We start from the raw sequence: 24,048 nt of genomic DNA, 5'->3' as shown, positions 1-24,048 counted from the left end.
TACGTCAAAATCATCAAATGTCTCTTGCTGAGAATCGCTTCGGACACTCAGCCCGGACACCCCCCCGCCCCCTCTCCATCGGCGATCGTGGGCACAGTGCAAAGAGGAGAGACCGCGATCACGGCGGCTCGGAGCGAGACAGCGGCGACCCCCCCCCATCCCCTCCCTCTGAGTGAACGAAGCGAGAAGGGACAAGGGGAGTGGGGAGTGTGCCGGGGGCAGGGGAGGCATTGGCGTTAGTGGTGGAGGAGGAGGCAGGGAAGGGGTGTGTGGAGTCCAGGGAGGGGGGGGGAGTAGTGGGGGGGTGGGTGGAGTAGTGGGGGGGGGGGTGAATCAGACTGCAGCGCGGAGACGCGAGGCGGCCGACCCGCGCGGTCTCCATGTCGAGCTCGGGGACCCTCGGCACGTACTACGTTCACTCGCTCATCGGCGGCGATGCGGCGGACGGAATGATGAGCGCCGCCTCCTCCGCCGCGGCCGCAGCAGCTGCAGCAGCAGCGGCCTCGGCCTCGCGGTACCCGGGCGGAGGTGGCGGTGGTGGTGGTGGTGGTGGCGGTGGTGGTGGAGGCGGTGGTGGAGGCGGTGGTGGAGGCGCGCACCATCCGCAGGCGGGCAGACCCGCGGCCCCCGTGCAGCTGAGCGAGCACCCCGACTTCCCCTCGTGCAGCTTCCAGCCCAAGGGCTCCGTGTTCGTCTCCCCCTCCGCATGGTCGCCTATCCAGACGCAGCAGCAGCAGCAGCCGCAGCCCGGCGGGGTCTTTCATCCGCACGCGGCCTACGTGGGGCAGCCGCACCTCGCCGACGAGGGCGGACGCTTCGTGCGCTCTTGGCTCGAGCCCGTGGGATTCTCGGGGTTCTGCGGCGGCGGTGGGGTCAGACCTACCTACGATTACAAACTCGAGCCTTTGCAGCAGCAGCAGCAGCAACAGCTGCTGCAACAACAGCAGCAGCATCGGCAGGCGGCGAGGAGGGGTGAGCGTTCAGACTCTGCCGCGTTCGATGTGTCGCCCGGCGCGTCGTCGTCTGCTGCGATGCACGCGGAGTTCCCGGCCGAGGCGCCCGCGGAGCGTCGAGAGAAGGCGCCCGAGGTGCCCGCGTTCCCGTGCGCGGACAAGGCGGAGGTGCACTCCGAGAAGAGCGACGACAAGGTGCACATTGACCCCAGTAAGTAGGGCACCACACGCGCGCGCATGTGTGCGCGCCGTTGGTTTTGCACGGACACATCACACACACGACACGCAAAGACCAAAGATCTACCGCCCCCCCGTATGGCCTTGACGGAATGTTGCTGTTAGAGCAAGTGCTGTTGAGCGCGCACGAGGGGGTTGGTGGGTTGGCCAGCAAGCACACCCGGCCGCCTTTGTCTCCCCGGTGTCGACGTTTAACACACACGCATCGCCACGAGGTCCTCTTTGAGGCTGAGTCGACCTCGGGGAGGCCCAGGACCGCTTCAGATGACCGTCATTGATGTTGGCCGCGAGCGGGAATCGAACTGGGTTCGTTTAGGTTCGTAGCGCAGCGCGTTGATGACTACGTTACCGCTCCCCATACGACACACACAGACACACGCGCAGACGACGACACACACAGGCACAGACGACACACACAGACACAGACGACACACACAGACACGCAGACGACACACAGACACAGACACACACGCGCGCAACTTGCACCACCAGCGATGCACAAGCGAGCCAGGGACATCTCCTCCTCCACTCGAGGGTTCGATTTGAGTCTCTGCTGCTTTGTTCTCTCCTAAGCGGTCTCTTGGTTATGTTGATCTGTGGAGGCGCTGTTATCGTTATGGGGTTTGTTTCTATTTAATGATGTCCGTCATTGTTTGGATTTTGTGATGGCAATGCGCGCGTTCAAAAAAAGCATGTTCAGACGTTTTGAGATTCAATTATACATGAAGGACGCTTTGACATATACATAGCAAAAATCGGTATTATGGATATAACCAAATATGATTACGATAAATGTCGTTGGGGGTGCACAGTCGCGTAATCGTTTGGAGGGCGATTGTCCACTTGGCTTGTCTTCTCGGCGAATGAATTAATGAACGGACCACGAACGAACGAGTTAAATTAATTTTAACGCGATTTGTGCGGAAATATATATTTTTAGAATATTTTTGGGAAATACAAAGACGCTTCGCCGTTCGCCCCACCGACCGAGTCGTAGTCCCATCGTTAAGCCACGCGTTGTCGTTGTACCAACGTCGTTCGATTGACGTCCGGGCAGATTTATATTTTTTTGGGATGAAAATAAAAACCTTTACCCCCTCCCCCCGCCCCAAAACAAAACAAATTTCCTTTGAGAGTCAACGCAATTTGTTTGCGGCGAATAGAAGTCGACACGTATATGCACACACACACGTGTGTTGTTTTAGTCACAAGGACATATTTTGTTCTGGCAGTAAGGGACACAGTGGCGCGTTACTGTAGTCGTACAAGTTTTTAAAGTATGCGTTTAACCGGGGAAATATACATAATATAAAACAACATGATGTCCGATCCCACACTGCAATTTAAACAACACACGCGTCAACAACACTGACGCCCTCAACAATTGTGTGAAATCGGAGACGTTTCGGGAAATGGGCCTTCACATACCAGGAAGAAACGTCGCCGATTATATATTTTTTGTTGTTGTATTCGTTCAAGGCCATGCACTCTTGTATAATTATGCTTTTGCACATCTGCCAATGCCGCATTCTTCACCAAATAGCTTGCAACACTAAGCGTGCTTACGTTTGATGTTATAACATTTTTATAATAATACTGCAATCATAAGTTACCTAACTCGGACTGTCAATTTGTAAATGCACGTGTGCGTGTTTGCGTGTGCGTGTTTGTGTGTGTGCGCGCGCGCGCGTGTATATATATATAACAATGTCATAATGTTATAGTATTATTATAAAACAGACCATTACGTGTCATCATAGTGTGCGCCTTTTTGAGAGCACTGCGCAATTATGCACAGTGGACAAAAACTACAGACATGCAGGCGACACGACTGAAAAGCACAAAGAATACTAATGCACTGTACCACGCACAAAGCAGAGTTCAACATACATATATACATAGTCGATATACACACTCACACATGTAGACTTGCACATCAGACTCACAGTATAGGCCGTGATTATATATATACTGTATAACACTTCTCCAAATATGTATAACCGCACGGCCAATGCATATATAAAGGGTGGGCCAAGAATCAGATCACATAGGGTTAGAATAATTATTTGTAAGAAATCATATCGGGGAATGTAATTGATGTTAACAACAAACGTGGCAAGTGATCTTTCATGAATAATATTTATGCACGAAGTATTTTTTGAAAACAGTTGAGGACTTTTTTTTAACAAATTGCAAATGTGTCAAATTTGAGCACCCATCACTTACGTGTCACGTCTCAAGTCAGTCACTCGACTTTCCATTTGTAAACGTCCTCTGAAAAGCGGAAACAAAATATATATTAACATATTGATCAAACACAAAAAAACACCACCTATGAGAATGTCTTAATGGCAGTGTTTTAATAAATATTCTAACTAACCCGATGTGGGGTGACTTCTGGGCCAGCCTGACCTCTGGTTGGGAATGCGGCCTCAAGGTCGCATCACAACGAGGGGAGGGGGGAGCAGGGGGAGACAGGGGGGGGGGCGGTAGTCGACCTCGTGTCGTTACAACACGAATCAACATCGCGTCAGGCGACAGAGACGGCAGCAAGGCACCGATCGTCTCATCCCACCACTCAGCACCACCCTTCCCCCGTCTTGTTCAGAATCTCAGTTATTTTTTTTGTTATTTTTTTGTTATTTTTCTTTGAATCTACCTACGTGACTTTACCGAAAGACCCAAAGAGTAAGAGCGCACGCGTTGGGTTACTTTCATTGACAGGCTGTAGTCCCTTTTGTTTTTGAAGATTATTAAGATGATGTGTGTGTGCACGTTTAATAATGTATGATTGGGAGAGAGCGATAGAGGCCCTATATGGTCACCACATTGCATTGCTATAGACGGACCCTCGTGAGAGATGCGGGCTGATTAGAGCGGGGGGAGTGGGGTTGCCTTTGTCCAGCAGTGGATAGATGATGGCTGCTACTGCTACGTTAGGGAACGCGTGCACAGTGCAGCTACTGGATGGAGTGTTGAGCCTACCGAGTGTAGCGAGGGATGTAATGCCGCCTAGTAGCAAGCGTAGCTACAAATGCTACGGGCCCCGCACTCTCAAGGGCCTCGCGCTAAATGCTTTCAAGCGATCAATTCCGGTTCAGTGATTCTGCACTCGCTCTATTACTATAGTACTATACCGCCTTCGACTTTTACGAACGACCGGGTGTTTAAGGTTAGCGATTTTTCGTATTATCTGGCTGTATAGCAAATGCAAAAAAAAAATACACAATTACTTTACAATGCAAGCAAAAAAAAAAGTGCGTTTTAATATTTCTCTGTTTTTATTTTAGATTTAGGGCCACGTTATAACATCACGCAACGGACCCCGCACTGCCGCCGGTGCGTCGATTTTTTTTGTCCCTTTGCCGCATACTCAAGGGAAGGCGGTTCAGCCCTTCGTCGTACAAGACAGCCACCAAGGCCGTGTTGAGCTTCACGCCACGTTCTTAGCGACTATGCACGCGGGGCAGCGTGTGTACGGGCAGCACGTAGGGACGTATCTTCGATGTCACCGGCGATTGGACAGTTTTACGCGCTGACTTCACACACGCAACAAGCGGTAGTCGTTGTGTACGCTAATTGTCCACGTTGCCTATTCTCTCGTAACATTATTTATTACGATTGCAATCATATATTTGATGCAGGTCCGCTGTGCTGCGTTCATATTTGATGAATTGTAATACGATGCTTTGCGTTGTATTTGAGCATTCGCGTGCCGTGGCTGCACGTGTGCGCACGTTCCAAAACAATGAGGGTGAACCTTGCTGTTTTATGAGCACACGCGCGTTTTATAAGTGACAGGAGGGGGAGGGTCAGACCAGGTGAGGTGATGGACGAACGTGACACCGTGAGACGCCCTAGACGAGAACCTGCGTGCCTGTGTGTGTGTGTGTGCTGTGTGTGTGTGTGCTACGTGTGTGTGTTTCTTGTGTGTGTGTGTTGTGTGCTACGTGTGTGTGTGCTGTGTGTGCTACGTGTGTGTGTGTGTTACTTGTGTGCTGTGTGTGTGCTGTGTGTGTGTGTGTGCTGTGTGTGTGTGCTGTGTGTGCTACTTGTAGTTGTGTTGTGTGTGTGTTGTGTGTGTGTGTGCTGTGTGTGTGTGCTGTGTGTGCTACTTGTAGTTGTGTTGTGTGTGTGTGTGTTGTGTGTGTGTGTGCTACTTGTAGTTGTGTGTGTTACGTGTGTGTGTTACGTGTGTGTTACATGTGTGTGTGTTGTGTGTGTGTGCTACTTGTAGTTGTGTGTGTTACGTGTGTGTGTTACGTGTGTGTGTGTGTTGTGTGTGTGTTATTTGTGTGTGTGTTACGTGTGTGTGTTGTGTGTGTGTGTGTTGTGTATGTGTGTTATTTGTGTGTGTGTGTTACGTGTGTGTGTGTGTGTGTGTTACGTGTGTGTGTGTGCTACGTGTGTGTAACGTGTGTGTGTTGTGTGTGTGTGTTGTGTGTGTGTGTGCTACGTGTGTGTAACGTGTGTGTGTTGTGTGTGTGTTACGTGTGTGTGTGTGCTACGTGTGTGTGTGTGTGCTACGTGCACTTATGTGTACGTGCGTGTACTTTTGTATGCGTGCGTGTACTTGCGTGTGTGTACTTGCGTGTGTGCGTACGTACTTACAAGTGTGACTGTGTGGTGGTGGTGGTGGTGGGAGTAGTAGCGCGCTGCGCTACGAACCCGGCATCCCGAATTCGATTCCCGCTCACGGTCAACACCGGTGACGCCTGTACGACCCTGGTCCCGGGTCCTTCCCTAGGTAGACTCAGCCTCAAATGAGTGTCCCTGGCGCGCGTGTAAACACGTCGCCACAATGGAGACAACAAATGGAGACAAAAGACAACATAATAAATAAATAAACTCACGACGATTCGATCGCAACAAAAGCGGTCGTCGTTTTCGCTCCGCCTGATGAAGACCGCTCGTGTTGCGATCGAAACGTCGTGAGTTTTATTTTTTATTTTTTATTAACTTATTTTCTACCCACGTGACTTCACCGAAAACCAACCAAAGAATGTGAATTCCCGCAGTCACGGCAGTTTTGAGTCAAAATATATAGCGGAGGATCTGTTTCTGTGTGTGTGGCGGGGGAGAGCTGGGGCCGGTGGTTGTGACGGTGAGGTCACTGGATAGGCCACGAGCCCGTAGACCCCCCCCCTCTCCGAGTTCGATTCTCGACCAGGGTTATCATCAGAGGCGAGTTAAAATCTACAGCGGTTCTGAGCCATCCTCACTCAGCCTGTGAGACGAGAGAACCAGAGCAGATTGATGCGTGGACGTCAACACTGAGGAGACAAAGACGACCGGGCCTGCGTCAAGGGGCCCAGTCGCACTGACCCATCGCGGGCCCTGTCGAACCTTGACAGGTTCCCCTTAACAGCTCTTGCCCCGACAGTGGACGCAGGCTATCCGGGCTATCTTTGTCTGTGTGCGCACGTGGTCTCTGTGTGTGTGTGTGTAAGCGGTGTCTGTGTGTGTGTGTGTCTGTGTGTAAGCGGTTTAAATCGTAGTTGTTGTTGTTGTTGTGTAAGCGGTGTGTGTGTCTGTGTGTAAGCGGTGTGTGTGTCTGTGTGTAAGTGGTGTGTGTGTGTCTGTGCGTAAGTGGTGTGTGTGTCTGTGTGTAAGCAGTGTGTGTGTCTGTGTGTAAGCGGTGTGTGTGTGTGTCTGTGTGTAAGTGGTGTGTGTGTGTCTATGTGTAAGCGGTGTGTGTGTCTGTGTGTAAGTGGTGTGTGTGTGTCTGTGTGTAAGTGGTGTGTGTGTCTGTGTGTAAGCGGTGTGTGTGTCTGTGTGTAAGTGGTGTGTGTGTCTGTGTGTGAGCGGTGTGTGTGTCTATGTGTAAGCGGTGTGTGTGTCTATGTGTAAGCGGTGTGTGTGTGTCTGTGTGTGAGCGGTGTGTGTGTCTGTGTGTGAGCGGTGTGTGTGTCTGTGTGTAAGCGGTGTACGTGTGTGTCTGTGTGTAAGCGGTGTGTGTGTCTGTGTGTAAGTGGTGTGTGTGTCTGTGTGTAAGCGGTGTGTGTGTCTGTGTGTAAGCGGTGTGTGTGTCTGTGTGTAAGTGGTGTGTGTGTCTGTGTGTAAGCGGTGTGTGTGTCTGTGTGTAAGCGGTGTGTGTGTCTGTGTGTAAGCGGTGTGTGTGTGTGTCTGTGTGTAGCGGTGTGTGTGTCTGTGTGTAAGTGGTGTGTGTGTGTCTGTGTGTAAGTGGTGTGTGTGTCTGTGTGTAGCGGTGTGTGTGTCTGTGTGTAAGTGGTGTGTGTGTGTCTGTGTGTAAGTGGTGTGTGTGTCTGTGTGTAAGCGGTGTGTGTGTCTGTGTGTAAGTGGTGTGTGTGTCTGTGTGTAAGTGGTGTGTGTGTGTCTGTGTGTAAGCGGTGTGTGTGTCTGTGTGTAAGCGGTGTGTGTGTGTGTCTGTGTGTAAGTGGTGTGTGTGTCTGTGTGTAAGCGGTGTGTGTGTGTCTGTGTGTAAGCGGTGTGTGTGTGTCTGTGTGTAAGCGGTGTATGTGTGTGTCTGTGTGTAAGCGGTGTGTGTGTGTCTGTGTGTAAGCGGTGTATGTGTGTGTCTGTGTGTAAGCGGTGTGTGTGTCTGTGTGTAAGCGGTGTGTGTGTGTCTGTGTGTAAGCAGTGTGTGTGTGTCTGTGTGTAAGCGGTGTGTGTGTGTCTGTGTGTAAGCGGTGTGTGTCTGTGTGTAAGTGGTGTGTGTGTCTGTGTGTACGCGGTGTGTGTGTCTGTGTGTAAGCTGTGTGTGTGTCTGTGTGTGAGCGGTGTGTGTGTCTGTGTCTAAGCGGTGTGTGTGTCTGTGTGTGAGCGGTGTGTGTGTCTGTGCGTAAGCGGTGTGTGTGTGTCTGTGCGTAAGCGGTGTGTGTGTGTCTGTGCGTAAGCGGTGTGTGTGTGTCTGTGTATAAGCGGTGTGTGTGTGTGTCTGTGTGTAAGCGGTGTGTGTGTGTCTGTGTGTAAGCGGTGTACGTGTCTGTGTGTAAGCGGTGTGTGTGTCTGTGTGTGAGCGGTGTGTGTGTCTGTGTGTGAGCGGTGTGTGTGTCTGTGTGTAAGTGGTGTGTGTGTCTGTGTGTAAGCGGTGTGTGTGTCTGTGTGTAAGTGGTGTGTGTGTCTGTGTATAAGCGGTGTGTGTGTGTCTGTGTGTAAGCGGTGTGTGTGTCTGTGTATAAGCGGTGTGTGTGTGTCTGTGTGTAAGCGGTGTGTGTGTCTGTGTGTGAGCGGTGTGTGTGTCTGTGTGTGAGCGGTGTGTGTGTCTGTGTGTGAGCGGTGTGTGTGTCTGTGTGTAAGCGGTGTGTGTGTCTGTGTGTGAGCGGTGTGTGTGTCTGTGTGTGAGCGGTGTGTGTGTCTGTGTGTGAGCGGTGTGTGTGTCTGTGTATAAGCGGTGTGTGTGTGTGTCTGTGTGTAAGCGGTGTGTGTGTCTGTGTGTAAGCGGTGTGTGTGTCTGTGTATAAGCGGTGTGTGTGTCTGTGTGTAAGTGGTGTGTGTGTGTCTGTGTGTAAGCAGTGTGTGTGTCTGTGTGTGAGCGGTGTGTGTGTGTCTGTGTGTAAGCAGTGTGTGTGTGTCTGTGTGTAAGCGGTGTGTGTGTGTCTGTGTGTAAGCAGTGTGTGTGTGTCTGTGTATAAGCGGTGTGTGTGTGTCTGTGTGTAAGCAGTGTGTGTGTGTCTGTGTGTAAGCTGTGTGTGTGTGTCTGTGTGTAAGTGGTGTGTGTGTGTCTATGTGTAAGCGGTGTGTGTGTCTGTGTGTAAGTGGTGTGTGTGTGTCTGTGTGTAAGCGGTGTGTGTGTGTCTGTGTGTAAGCAGTGTGTGTGTCTGTGTGTAAGTGGTGTGTGTGTCTGTGTGTAAGCGGTGTGTGTGTCTGTGTGTAAGCGGTGTGTGTGTCTGTGTGTGAGCGGTGTGTGTGTCTGTGTAAGCGGTGTGTGTGTGTCTGTGTGTGAGCGGTGTGTGTGTCTGTGTGTAAGCGGTGTACGTGTGTGTGTGTCTGTGTCTAAGCGGTGTGTGTGTGTCTGTGTGTAAGCGGTGTGTGTGTCTGTGTGTAAGTGGTGTGTGTGTCTATGTGTAAGCGGTGTGTGTGTCTATGTGTGAGCGGTGTGTGTGTCTGTGTGTGAGCGGTGTGTGTGTCTGTGTGTGAGCGGTGTGTGTGTGTCTGTGTGTGAGCGGTGTGTGTGTCTGTGTGTAAGTGGTGTGTGTGTCTGTGCGTAAGCGGTGTGTGTGTCTGTGTGTAAGCGGTGTGTGTGTCTGTGTATAAGCGGTGTGTGTGTGTCTGTGTGTAAGCGGTGTGTGTGTCTGTGTGTAAGTGGTGTGTGTGTCTGTGTGTAAGCGGTGTGTGTGTCTGTGTGTAAGCGGTGTGTGTGTCTGTGCGTAAGTGGTGTGTGTGTCTGTGTGTAAGTGGTGTGTGTGTCTGTGTGTAAGCGGTGTGTGTGTCTGTGTGTAAGCGGTGTGTGTGTGTGTGTGTAAGCGGTGTGTGTGTGTGTGTCTGTGTGTAAGCGGTGTGTGTGTGTCTGTGTGTAAGTGGTGTACATGTGCTTCTGTGCGTAAGTGGTGTGTGTGTGTCTGTGTGTAAGCGGTGTGTGTGTCTGTGCGTAAGTGGTGTGTGTGTGTCTGTGTGTAAGTGGTGTGTGTGTCTGTGCGTAAGTGGTGTGTGTGTCTGTGTGTAAGCGGTGTGTGTGTGTCTGTGTGTAAGTGGTGTGTGTGTCTGTGTGTAAGCGGTGTGTGTGTCTGTGTGTGAGCGGTGTGTGTGTCTGTGTGTAAGCGGTGTGTGTGTCTGTGCGTAAGTGGTGTGTGTGTCTGTGTGTAAGCGGTGTGTGTGTGTCTGTGTGTAAGTGGTGTGTGTGTCTGTGTGTAAGCGGTGTGTGTGTGTCTGTGTGTGAGCGGTGTGTGTGTCTGTGTGTGAGCGGTGTGTGTGTCTGTGTGTGAGCGGTGTGTGTGTCTGTGTGTGAGCGGTGTGTGTGTGTCTGTGCGTAAGCGGTGTGTGTGTCTGTGTGTGAGCGGTGTGTGTGTGTCTGTGTGTAAGTGGTGTGTGTGTCTGTGTGTAAGTGGTGTGTGTGTCTGTGTGTGAGCAGTGTATGTGTCTGTGTGTAAGTGGTGTGTGTGTCTGTGTGTGAGCAGTGTATGTGTCTGTGTGTAAGCAGTGTGTGTGTCTGTGTGTGAGCGGTGTGTGTGTCTGTGTGTAAGCGGTGTGTGTGTCTGTGTGTGAGCGGTGTGTGTGTCTGTGTGTAAGCGGTGTGTGTGTCTGTGTGTGAGCGGTGTGTGTGTCTGTGTGTAAGCGGTGTGTGTGTCTGTGTGTAAGCGGTGTACGTGTGTGTGTGTCTGTGTGTGAGCGGTGTGTGTCTGTGTGTAAGCGGTGTGTGTGTGTCTGTGTGTAAGCGGTGTGTGTCTGTGTGTAAGCAGTGTGTGTGTCTGTGTATAAGCAGTGTGTGTGTCTGTGTGTAAGCGGTGTGTGTGTGTCTGTGTGTACGCGGTGTGTCTGTGTGTAAGCGGTGTGTGTGTGTCTGTGTGTAAGCGGTGTGTGTGTGTGTCTGTGTGTAAGCGGTGTGTGTGTGTGTCTGTGTGTAAGCGGTGTGTGTGTCTGTGTGTAAGCGGTGTGTCTGTGTGTAAGCGGTGTGTGTGTGTCTGTGTGTAAGCGGTGTGTGTGTCTGTGTGTAAGCAGTGTGTCTGTGTGTAAGCGGTGTATGTGTGTGTCTGTGTGTAAGCGGTGTGTGTGTCTGTGTGTAAGCGGTGTGTGTGTCTGTGTGTAAGCGGTGTACGTGTGTGTGTCTGTGTGTGAGCGGTGTGTGTCTATGTGTGAGCGGTGTGTGTGTCTATGTGTGAGCGGTGTGTGTGTCTATGTGTAAGCGATGTGTGTGTCTGTGTCTAAGCCGTGTTGAAGTATTTCACGTCCTGCGCATCGGTACCAACTACCTGGGTGAGACCCCTCAGAGCGTTTACAACACATCCAGCAACTGATACCTCTGCTTCTGATATAAGCGACTCTTTCAGGCAAACTCGCTGTACTTGAAGGCACCATTGGGGAGACAAAGGCGCGTGGGGACGGTGTGGTGCGGCGAACAGACTACCCTTCATAGGCGCTCGCTAACAAAACTCGTTCCGCTTCTGATATGAGGCTAACAAAACATATCCGTGTGTATTGTGTACGTGTGTGTCTTTGTGTGTGCTTAAGCGTGTACATGTGTGTGTAATCTCATGGTGGGGAGCGGTCGTGTAGCAATTAGCGCGCTGCCCGCTCACGGCCAACACCGGTGACGACTATCTGAACCGGTCCCGGGCCTCCGCTAGGTCGACTCAGCCTCAAATGAGTACCAGGTGCGATGTGTAAACATCGTCACTGGGAGGACAAAGGCGGCCGGGCGTGGTGTTGGCCACCCACCCCCTCGTGTGCCGTGCCGGCCTTCATAGGTGCTTCTCGCTAACAGCACTTGCCCCTACAGTCTGTTCGGGCTAAATGGGGGATCTTTGTCTTTTATCTTTGTATTCACATATCCGTGTGTGTATATTTGTACCTCTGCGGCCTGTATGCATCACTACGTTTGTCTGAGTGCTTGTCTGTGTCTCTCTCTCTCTATGTGAGTCCTGTGTGTGTGTGTCTGTGTGTGTGTCTGTCTGTGTGTGTGTCTGTGTGTGTGTCTGTGTGTCTGTGTGTGTGTGTCTGTGTGTGTGTCTGTGTGTGTGTGTCTGTGTGTCTCCTGGCCTGGCATATGCGCGCGTGGAAACGTCACCGCCACGTCGTGGCAAATGGCGGCTGCTGCTGCTGCTGTTGTTGTTGTTGTTGTGTGTCAGTGTTTATCTGTGTTCTGCGATCCTCTCCGTGTATGCCTGTCTCTGCGTGTGTCTGCATTGCTGTGCATGCATCTACGCGTGCGGGGAAGGTGGGGGTGTCGTGGTGAGCGCACCGCGACTACGAACCCGGCGACCCGAGTTCAATTCCCCCCCCCTACACGACAATTTGAACCCCTCTCGGGCCTCGCCTAGGTCGACTCAGCATTAAATGAGCACCTGGCGAACCGAAGGCCACGCGCGCCTCCTCGTGCGCCGTGCCGGTGGTGCCGGCCTTCACAGATGCTGCTTGCGAACAGCACTTGCCCGATCGCTCCGTTGAGCCTACACGGGGGGGGGGGATCTTTATATTTTGTCTTGCAGTGGCGTGGTGTTGACCACCCACGCGTGCCGTGGCGGCCTTCACAGGTGGCTACTCGATAGCACCACTTGCCCCCGATACGAGGGGGGAGGGAGGGAGGGAGGGGGGGTTATCTCTGTATGTATGTGCGGTGCCTGCCGATGGCGCTGCGCGTGGAAGGCTGCCGCGTTGTCGCGTGTGCCGCACCCGCAGACAACCCCACCGCCAACTGGATCCACGCGCGGCCCTCTCGCAAGAAGCGCTGTCCCTACACCAAGTACCAGACGCTGGAGCTCGAGAAGGAGTTCCTCTTCAACATGTACCTGACGCGGGACCGGCGCTACGAGGTCGCCCGCGTGCTCACGCTCACCGAGCGTCAGGTGAAGATCTGGTTCCAGAACCGGCGCATGAAGATGAAGAAGATGAACAAAGATCGGGGCAAAGATCTGCGTTGCTGAAAGTCTCCGTGCCAGGCTCACAAATCCGTCCGTCGTGTCCCACTGAGAGAGGCGGGTTGGATGGACTTTACTCGACAGAGAGAGAGAGATAGTGATACCTCGGTTTGCGTCGGGGATGCGTTCCCGAAAGGCTGCGACGACGTTCTGTCGAGACGGCTCGGAGGAGGTGAAGGATGATGAGGCGACGGATATCGAGGCAGGACGCTGTCTGGGACGTTGAGTGCGGGGGGGGGGGGTAAAGAGTGGGGGGGGGGGGCAGAGACGTAAATCGTAGGGGGTGGGGGGTGTTATTACTGTGCATATATACAATTATAATAATTGTCCCAAATCCCGAATGCTCGCGGGAATGCTGCGGATCTTGGGGCGAGCTCGCTGTTCGCCCGTTGTACATTGCCGTTGCTGCTCGTTTCACGGTATGTTTTATTTACAATGCGCTCGATGCCACACACACACACATATATATGATGGATATTAAAATAAAAAAACAACGAAAATGGCGTTTCGGCTATATTTGAGTAAGGCGAGAGAGAGAGGGAGAGAGAGAGAGAGAGACACGACTACAGATGTAATATTACGACAGATAACAAAGAAGGGCCCGCCCCTGCGAGATTCGCCGTGGGCCTTCATCCAGCGATGGACAGATCGTGGATGACGACGCTGCAGGGGGACGGGAGGCGGAAATAATCGACTACCCAACCATCCTGCCCCGTATCGCCTTCACAGAATGTTGGGGCAAGTGCTGTTAGCGAGCAGCACCTATGAAGGCTACCGGCACTGTGGCGCACACGAGGGGGTGGGTGGGTGGCCAGCACCACGCCCGGCCGCCTTTGTCTCCCCTAGTACCAATGTTTACACACCGCACCAGGTACACACTTGAGGCCGAGTCGACCTAGGGGAAGGCCCCGGACCGGTTCAGATAATCGTCGCCGGTGTTGATGGCCGCGAGCGGGAAGCGAACTGTGGTTGGGCGTGGTTCGTAGCGCGGCGTAGCGCTAACCACTGCACCACCGCTCCCCACCGGACTAAGGCGACAAAGGCGACCTGCGTGGTGGTGGTTGGTGGTGGTGGTCACCCGCACACCAACGACCCCCCCCCCCTCCCCTCGTGTCGTCCTTCACCGGCACTCGCGAACAGCACTTGCCCCCCAAAAGGAACGCAGAGTGCACACACGAAGTCAACGGATGCCCCGCGTGTAGCCCTAGCAGGCTGTCGAATGAACACACACGCGCACACACGAGCGCGCACACGATTCGGGGTGGTGCGTTTTCCTCCTCTCGCGCATTTCGATGGCCGTGTTTGGGTGCTCGTTGCAGACGCATGCAGCATGCGGAGGTGCTGGGCAGGGGCCGGAGGTGAGAATGGGGGGGGGGGGGCGGGGGGGGCGGAGCGTGGGTGACGAGAGCCGTGGGGGGGTGGGGGGTAGTGGCAGGAGGGGTGAGTGGGATGATAATTCTCCACCCCGCGTAGCAGACGGCTCCTCCCCCGCTCGACCCTTCGTGTACATGCCGGATGTGCACTTGTGTATGCCCCCCCCCTCGCACAAGACAAAGAACCTGGCCCCCTCCCCTCCCCTCCCCCCGTAGAGGCCTCAACAGAGTGTTTGTTGGGGCGAGTGCTGTTAGCGAGCGCCTGATGAAGGTCCGAAACGGCACACAGGTGGGAGGCTAGCACCTCGCCCAGCCGCCTTTGTCTCCCTAGCGGTCGATGTTTACACAGCGCGCACAAGGCAACTCGCTCGAGTGCCGAGGCGACTCCGAGATGGGCCCAGGACGGGGTTTTCAGACAATCGTCACCGGGTGGTGTTTTGCCGTGAGCGGGAATCGAACTCGGGTGGCCGCCGGGATCGTAGCGGAGCGCGCTAACCGCTGCGCCACCGCTCTCCGCACACTCCACGCGTCCCGTGATCGTGAACCTGCTGCCCGCATGCGTCTGGATGCAAAACACTCGCCACCACCAACGCGAGCGTGTGCTTAAACTGTGAACTTCTGTTGGTTTTTGTTTGTGGGGGGGGGGGGTGTAAAGATTGTCGCGTAATATTCCTTTCATTTATCGTTGGCGTCTGCGATGTAAATATAAGTCTTTTAAAGAATAATAATAATAAAATATTAAGCGTTGAAATCAAAGGAGTTCGCTTCCGGTGTTAAGAGAAGGGGTCACGTGACACTTGCACAGACATCGAAGTTGGAGCAAACCTCTCCCGCTCACAAAGACAAAGGTCCCCCCTATAGCCTTTACCATGCTGCTGGGGCAAGTGCTGTTAGCGAGTAGCGCCTATTAAGGCCAGAACGGCACACGAGGGGATGGGTGGCCAACACCACGCCGGGCCGCCTTTGTCTTCCCAGTGCCGGCATTTACACACCGCACCAGGTACTCGTTTCAGGCTGAGTCGGCCTAGGGGAGGCCCATGGATTGGAACACACGCTGACTGAGACACACACCAGCGCATGTATGTTTGTATGTATGTTTAAAAACGTGCTTACGCGTTAGGTTTGTTGCAATGTCGAATCGTGTTGTGCTTTGACGTGCGTTGAATATTACAAAAAACGACTGCAGATACACGAGTGGATATACACACACACATTCCGACTATAATCACCCACCAATGTCTGTCCTTAGGGCTCGTGACGTCACTCCACATCGGCCAGCCCCCCTAATTAATATTCATGAGCAGGTGACGTCACTCCACATGGAGCACCCTCCCCCCTCATTAATAATCATGAGCAGGTGACGTCACTCCACATGGAGCACCCTCCCCCCTCATTAATAATCATGAGCTGGTGACGTCACTCCACATGGAGCACCCTCCGCCCTCATTAATAATCATGAGCTGGTGACGTCACTCCACATGAAGCTCCCCCCCCTCATTAATAATCATGAGCAGGTGACGTCACTCCACATGGAGCTCCCCCCCCTCATTAATAATCATGAGCAGGTGACGTCACTCCACATGGAGCACCCTCCCCCCTCATTAATAATCATGAGCAGGTGACGTCACTCCACATGGAGCTCCCCCCCCTCATTAATAATCATGAGCAGGTGACGTCACTCCACATGGAGCACCCTCCCCCCTCATTAATAATCATGAGCAGGTGACGTCACTCCACATGGAGCTCCCCCCCCTCATTAATAATCATGAGCAGGTGACGTCACTCCACATGGAGCTCCCCCCCTCATTAACAATAATTAGTGGGTGACGTCATTCCACATGGGGGGGGGGGCCGAGGCGCCTCCTCCCCCCTCCTCGGCGTCAACTCACAGCCCTCACTGCAAAGGCAGAACCCTCACGTCATCACGCGATCTCCGTCACGCTGTTGAGACATCAAAGTAAAAAGGACGTCGTGATGATGAACAAGGGATTAGAATTCTAGATTTGAAGCTTTCGTGACTGCAAGGAATCATATTCTTAGGTTTTTGTTTTTTTCGGTAAAGTCACGTAGGTAAAACATCAAAATTAATGAAAATAAAATAAAATTAATTAATTAATTTTGATGTTTTACCTACGTGACTTTACCGGAAAAAAAAAACCTAAGGGATTAGAACCTTGAAATGAAGTAAGTCTGTGTCACCGCGCCCTTACAAATTGCACACGAATTGATGCAATGAATATATCACGTCGCGGTCTGCTTTGCGCTTACAAGTTTCAGATGTACTGCAATACACCCGTCCTTGGACGTGCAAAAGGCTCGTGCATAAATATAATCATCCATTACATGCAACGCTGAGTGCACAAGCACGAAATTGTAACCTAATGGAAGTCAACATTTTAATGGCCACATCAACTGCGGCTTCGGCTACCGGGCTCACGTTGCGAGATGCTCGAGTCGGTGCGAGGGGGGCGGGGGCAGCCGTGGCGATGACGACCTTCCTCGGGCCCCCCGGGGCTTACTGCTACTGCCGTCGTGTTTGTGAGATGATTATCTCGTCTTATATATTCATACGGCGCCTTTGTCCAAGGCGCTAAAAAACAAAACGAGTGGTACAATGAGGGTAGCTAAAGGTGATATGGTGAAATAGAGATGTGGTATGGGGGAGGGAGGTTCGTGGGTACAGGAATTACTAGGGATGGAGGGATCCTGGATGGGCCATTGGAGAGATGGTGGGTCTTGAGAGAGGGGCCAAAACTAGACGGGGAGGGTGCTCGTATTTTTTTGTTTGTTTGTTGATAAAAACTGAGTTGTCTGGAAGACCCCGTGGTGAATGGTGTGGGCTGTGCCGTGGTCGAGATTCGGGGATCCTGGGGAAACACGTGCAACTGCGGGCTATGAAGGAGGCAATGGCACCCGTTCTATGTCCAGTCAGACGCCGTTTGTAAGGCGCCCACAATCACGCGCTCAGTTTGCCCCGACGATGATGAGTTGACAAGCTGGTGCCGGAGATTATTTACGATTTAAACCCCACACCACCACCACCATCACCACCACCACCACCATCACCACCACCACCACCACCAACACCACCACCACCCCACCATCACCACCATCACCACCACTGTAAACTCGCGTTGCTATGATGTTCAGTATTTGTTTACCACCACCACCACCATCACCACCACCACCCCACACCAACACCACCACCACCACCCCACCATCACCACCACCATCACCACCGTAAACTCGCGTGGGCTATCATGTTCAGTATTTGTTTACCGAGCCTCCATGAGTGCCCTGCTTGACTTTGTTTACGGTCGATGTCCCCCTTAAGTCCGGGCCAGATTAAGTTGGTACTAGTATCCTCAGGCTAATAGGGGGGGGGGGAAGGGTCTCGTAATATTTCACCAATTGTTTTTTTTATGAAGTCATCAAACAGATGTATTTATCTACGGACCTACGTAAAACACTAGCAAAGCAATTCTACTCAAGGTGCATTAACCAAACATTAATCACTCACTGCACTAATTTCCCCAAAAATAATATATATTCACCACACCCCCCTCGCTTTCGCTGCCGTGGCAAAATCACGAATGCTGCCATCGTCATTAACACCCCCAATACATTCTAGATTTGAAGCTTTCGTGACTGCAAGGATTCATATTCTTAGTTTTTTTCGGTAAAGTCACGTAGGTAAAACATTAAAATGAATAAAAGTAAAATAAAAAATAAAATAAAAATCACGACGTGACGGTTCCACCTGAAGACGGAAGCTTGTGTTGCCTCCGAAACGTCGTGATTTTTATCTTTATTTTATTTTACTTTTATGAATTTTAATGTTTTACCTACGTTACTTTACCGAAAAAACCTAAGAATACCCCCAATGCATATTCCCAGGGTCACGCGACTGCCGCTCAGCTGTTACTCAATCAGAATCTTTATTTAGACTGCGGCAAGACATCCGATGAGCCATGAAGCTCTTTGTGTGTCTCTCTCTCTCTCTCACACACACAGATGTCCAGTCTGGGCATGTCGGCAAAGTTACACTTCAATCGTACAATGGAGGGGCATGAAAGAGGGCCAACAGGATAGGGGCCATCCATTTCGTAGGTAACGCAAAAATCTGTCAAAACTTGACCCCCCCCCCCCTCCCTGTACACACGCGGACTTCTTACACCCCCCACCTCCGAATCCTATAGAACGGCCGATATTTAATCGATGCAGAAACGATCAAGGATTAATAATATTCACGCGTCTAAGCAAACAGATAGTCCACCGTCGGACTATCGAACTCACTTGAAGGCCAATGTAGACAAATTATTATCGAGGTTTCACCACCCCCACCCCCCGTACGTACGTACATTGTCAGTAGACACCCCCATACGCAAGCGTGCGCATTTGGGTGACCCCCCCCCCCGCTCCCCCTCCATGCGTACGTACTCAATGGATGGCCCCAAACGAGGGAGGGCCTTATTAGCCTGTTGGGTGAATCCGACCCAGTCCTGAGCTTGTTCCGCCGGTGTGCATCACCAATGCGCCACGGTGCCTCTGAGATGTTAACTACATCGCCTGGTATACAGGAGGTCGTGCGTTCGATCCCGACCTTGACGCCTGCTGCTGTATCTCTCTCTCTCTCTCTTTCTCCCCTTGGTCGCGTGGAATTTTTGTGCGGGTCCTCCGGTTTTAATTCTAGATTTGAAGCTTTCGTGACTGCAAGGATTCGTATTCTTAGGTTTTTTCGGTAAAGTCACGTAGGTAAAACATTAAAATTAATGAAAGTAAAATAAAAAGTAAAATAAAATAAAAATCACGACGTCGTGATTTTTATTTTATTTTACTTTCATTAATTTTAATGTTTTACCTACGTGACTTTACCGAAAAAAGATAAGAATATCCTCCGGTTTTCCTTTTAGCCTCCACATTTAGAAACGTGCGTTTCGAGAGTAGCTGGTTGCTATAAATGTCCACGTGACAAGCGACTTTGTTGAGCTAAGAAGAAAAGAGCTGAACAGCTCGGTGGGCCTTAACCTGGTAGAACAAAACAGTTTCACAGCGATCAACTCAACAGCGCCGTCGTGCAACGCGGGGTCGTAGCGATGATGGGGGAGGGGGTGGCCCTCTAAATGAATGCGCGCTCATCTCACGCTGCAGATATGCGTACCGACAGCCCAATGCCGTGAAACACACACACACACACGATAAAAAAAAACACACGTAATAAACGTAATTAAATCGCAGACAGTGACGGATGATGACAAAAAAAACCGGCTCCTCTGGGCTTACGCGAAGCGATTAGGACGACTTCTGCTACTAACTTCTGGGTTTTTAGCCAACAATATCAAGTTCATCCCCGCGGATATACACACACACACATCTAATAGTCACACACACAGTCGCGTGCTTCACATGAGTTGTGGCATTTCGAGTGTTGATACCAGGCCAAGTACAACATTTGATAACGGTGAAGTGAATCTCTATGGGAATATATATATACAAATATTATAAAGATAAAAAGATCCCACGTATAGCTTCTAACATACCGTTGGGGCAAACACTGTTATGGAGTGCCGATGCCTCTCGGTGCGGCACACGAGGGAGTGGGTGGCCAGCCCCACGCCCGGCCGCCTTTGTCTCCCCTAGTGACGTTGTTGACGCACCGCACCAGGGACTCTTTTGAGGCTGAGTCGACCTAAATATATACCCATTTAGATACACACGTATCGATACATAAACAAACACACACACACAGAGCACCCCAATTCATATCGGCCACAGTTAAGACACCAAACCAATAACACGATTTAGCGATAGGCCGCATTATGTCCGTGTGCTACGTTGAACTTCTTTCGCACCGTACTCGGCGTCTCTTTCCGAGGCCGGGGCGCACACCGTTGATGCCCGCCACGACGATTATTCGGAATTGCGTCTGGCCACAGGAGCGGACATCCCAGCTGCCCGTGCGACGATGACAACAACAACAAACAAACACAATGCACCGGACGGCGAAGCAGTAAAACTCTGGCCGGAGCTTCGTGGGCTATTAGCCCCCTCACCCCCACAGCACCCCCCCCCCCCATGCCCTCAGCACCAGAGAACAAAGCGGTTTGGTTGACCGGCACAACGCAAACGCGACGCTCCCTCGCTCGACCGCCTTTGTCTCCCCCAGTGGCTGTGTTTACACGTCGCATTACGTTGCCACCCCAACCCCCACCTCCACCCCTCTTCTCTCCATCCTCCCCTTCAACCACCACACTCTCTCCATCGCGCACGGAAGTGTCGTGTGATGGCGACACGTTCGCTTCGAGCAAAAAACGCGTTTCTGGCCACGCGCGCGTCTCGCGGCCGTATGCAAGTTCGTGAAAAAAGGGGCCAAATTTGCAAATGATGGCAAGTAAAAACCTGGAAGCCGCGCGAGAGGGAGAGACGGTTTTGTTGGCACCGTTCCCCGAGAGGACGCTGCGTCCGCGCAGAGAGACACAGAGATAAACCAAAGTAGTAAACATTTGGGTAATGCCTATTTATAACTCGTACACTGTAAAGTCTAAACTGTGGATATGTGTGTGGGGCGTGTGGGGTGTGTGCTGTCTTAGCGTTAGTGTAGCGGTCAGTGCGCTACGCTACGATTATTTGAACCGGTCCTGGGCCTCCCCTATGTCGACTCAGCCTCAAACAAGTACCTGGTGCGGTGTGTAAACATCGCCACGTGGTGCTGGCCATCCACCCCCTCGTGTGCCCACGGTGCCGGCCTTCATAGGCGCTCGCTAACAGCACTTGCCCCCGACAGTCCGTTTGAGGCTGGGATCTTTGTCTTTGTGTAAACACCTTGAGTGTGGCGTGTGTGCTGTGGGCATCCCATTCGCCCGCAATGCCCCTTGCGTGCACATCAGGCGTGCTGGGCCTTAACAACCCTCTCGTTGTTGGGGGTGGATGCGCCTGGACAGGAGTGGAGTGGTGTGCGAGGTGTGTGTGGTGTGTGGGTGGTTTGTGGGTAAGTTGTTTACGGTGGCGGCGGTCGTGGTGGTGGTATTGGGGTGAGAATAGGAGGAGGGAGGTGGAGATTCGATTCCTTTGAGTGCCGCAGGTTCCCGGAGGTGACGTCACCGCAGTTAAACGCCCGCGGAAAGTCGCGGCAGAGACATGAGGGAGAGGGAGCGGGGGGGGGAGAGAAAAGGAACGCTGCCTCCAATAAACCCATCAGACTGGCTAGACGTCTGGGGTTAATGGCTTTATGGCACCACGGCAAGGAGGAGGAGGTGATGGTGGTGGTCGTGGTGGGGGTGGGGTCGGGGTTTTTTTCTGTTGTTCACGGTAAATCTCGCATCAAGTCGGGAGGGGAGGGGGGGCTGGGGGGGGGCTGTCCCGCGTGCTGTGGACACTGGAACCCCACCACCAACACCAAAGACAAAGGATCCCCCGTGTAGCCTTAATAGACTGAAGGGGCAAGTGCTGTTAGCGAGCACCTATGAAGGCCGGACAGGAACATGAGGGGGTGGATGGCCAGCACCACGCCCGGCCACCTTTGTCTTCCCAGTGGAGATGTTTACGCACCGCACCAGGTACTCGTTTGAGGCTGAGTCGACCTAGACGAGGCCCAGGATCGGTTCAGATCATCGTCACTGGGTGTTGGTCGTGAGCGGGAATCGAACTCGGGTCGCGAGGTTCATAGCGCAGCGCGCTAACCGCTACACCACCGCTCCCCACCAACAACACCACCAACACCACCACCAACACCACCACCAACAACGCTCCCCACTAACACCACAACCAACACCACCAACACCACCACCACCACCACCAACTCCACCAACACCACTAACACACCATTAACACCACCACCAACCCCACCACTAACACCACCATCACCAACCACACCTCCACCAACCAACACTACCACCACCAACCCCACCACCAACACCACCAACCCCACCACCACCAACCACCACCACCATCAACCCAACCACCAACACCACCACCACCGCTCCCCACCACCAACACCACCAACACCACCGACACCACCACCACTACCACCAACCCCACCACCAACACCACCACCAACACCACCAACCAACACCAAAACCACCAACCCCACCACCACCACCACCACCAACACCACGAACCCAACCACCACCACCAACCCCACCACCACCACCACCAACTCCACCAACACCACTAACACACCACCAACACCACCATCAACACCACCAACACCAACCCCACCACCACCACCAACCACACCTCCACCAACCAACACTACCACCACCAACCCCACCACCAACACCACCACCACCACCAACACCACCAACCCCACCACCAACACCACCACCAACCAACACCACTACAACCCCACCACCACCAATCACCACCACCACCAACCCCACCACCACCGCTCCCCACCACCAACACCACCACCACCACTACCACCAACCCCACCACCAAATCCACCACCAACACCACCAACCCCAACACCAACACCACCAACCCCACAACCAACCCCACCACCAACACCACCAACCCCACCACCACCACCAACCCCACCACCACCAACCCCACAACCAACCCCACCACCAACACCACCACCAAGACCACCACCACCAACACCACCACCAACCACCACTACCAACACCACCACCAAGACCACCACCAACACCACCACCAACACCACCACCAACACCACCACCACCAACACCACCACCAACACCACCACCACCACCAACCCCACCACCACCAACCAACACCACCAACACCACGACCACCACCAACCCCACCACCAACACCACCAAGACCACCACCAACACCACCACCAACCACCACCACCAACACCACCAAGACCACCACCAACACCACCACCAAGACCACCACCAACACCACCACCAACACCAACACCACCACCACCACCACCAAAACCAACACCACCAACAACACCACCACCAACACCACCACCACCACCAACACCACCACCACCACCAACACCACCACCAACACTACCACCAACCAACACCACCACCAACCCCACCACCACCAACCAACACCACCAACACCACCAAGACCACCATCACCAGCAATACCAACACCACCACGACCACCACCAACACCACCACCAACACCAACACCACCAAGACCACCACCAACACCACCAAGACCACCACCAACACCACAAAGACCACCACCAACACCACCACCAACCACCACCAACACCACCACCAACACTACCACCAACCAACACCACCACCAACCCCACCACCACCAACCAACACCACCAACACCACCAAGACCACCACAACCAACACCACCAACACCACCAAGACCACCACCAACACCTCCAAGACCACCACCAACACCACCAAGACCACCACCAACACCACCACCAACACCACCACCAACACCACCACCAACACCACCAAGACCACCACCAACACCACCAAGACCACCACCAACCCCACCACCACCAACCAACACCACCACCACCAACACCACCAAGACCAACACCACCACCACCAACAATATCACCACCACCACCAACACCACCAACACCACCACCAACACCACCAACACCACCACCAACACCACAAACACCACCAAGACCACCACCAACACCACCACCAACCAACACCACCACCAGCAACACCACCAAGACCACCAAGACCACCACCAACACCACCACCACCAACAGCACCACCAACCAATACCACCACCACCAACACCACCAACACCACCAAGACCACCACCAACACCACCACCACCAACCAACACCACCACCACCAACACCACCAAGACCACCACCAAGACCACCACCACCACCACCACCAACATCACCAACACCACCAAGACCACCACGAACACCACCAAGACCACCACCAACACCACCACCAACACCACCAAGACCACTACCAACACCACCAAGACCACCACCAACACCACCAAGACCACCACCAACCCCACCACCACCAACCA

General features: G+C 52.9%; 1 protein-coding gene across 1 annotated transcript; it reads left to right on the top strand.

Annotated features, from left to right (window-relative positions):
- Window positions 1-380: 380 nt before the first annotated feature.
- On the top strand, window positions 381-12,937 carry LOC144939452 (homeobox protein Hox-C9-like). The gene is made up of 2 exons (XM_078866702.1): window positions 381-1,164; window positions 12,486-12,937. Exons 1-2 carry the CDS (start codon window positions 381-383, stop codon window positions 12,728-12,730), a joined length of 1,029 nt encoding a protein of 342 aa, XP_078722828.1. The 3' UTR covers window positions 12,731-12,937.
- Window positions 12,938-24,048: the final 11,111 nt, after the last annotated feature.

The sequence above is a fragment of the Lampetra fluviatilis genome, chromosome 1 (genome assembly GCF_964198595.1).
Source record: "Lampetra fluviatilis chromosome 1, kcLamFluv1.1, whole genome shotgun sequence".
NCBI classification, from domain to species: domain Eukaryota; kingdom Metazoa; phylum Chordata; class Hyperoartia; order Petromyzontiformes; family Petromyzontidae; genus Lampetra; species Lampetra fluviatilis.
Note: the sequence above shows the minus strand (reverse complement) of the source record. Positions and strands in the feature narration are given on the sequence as shown.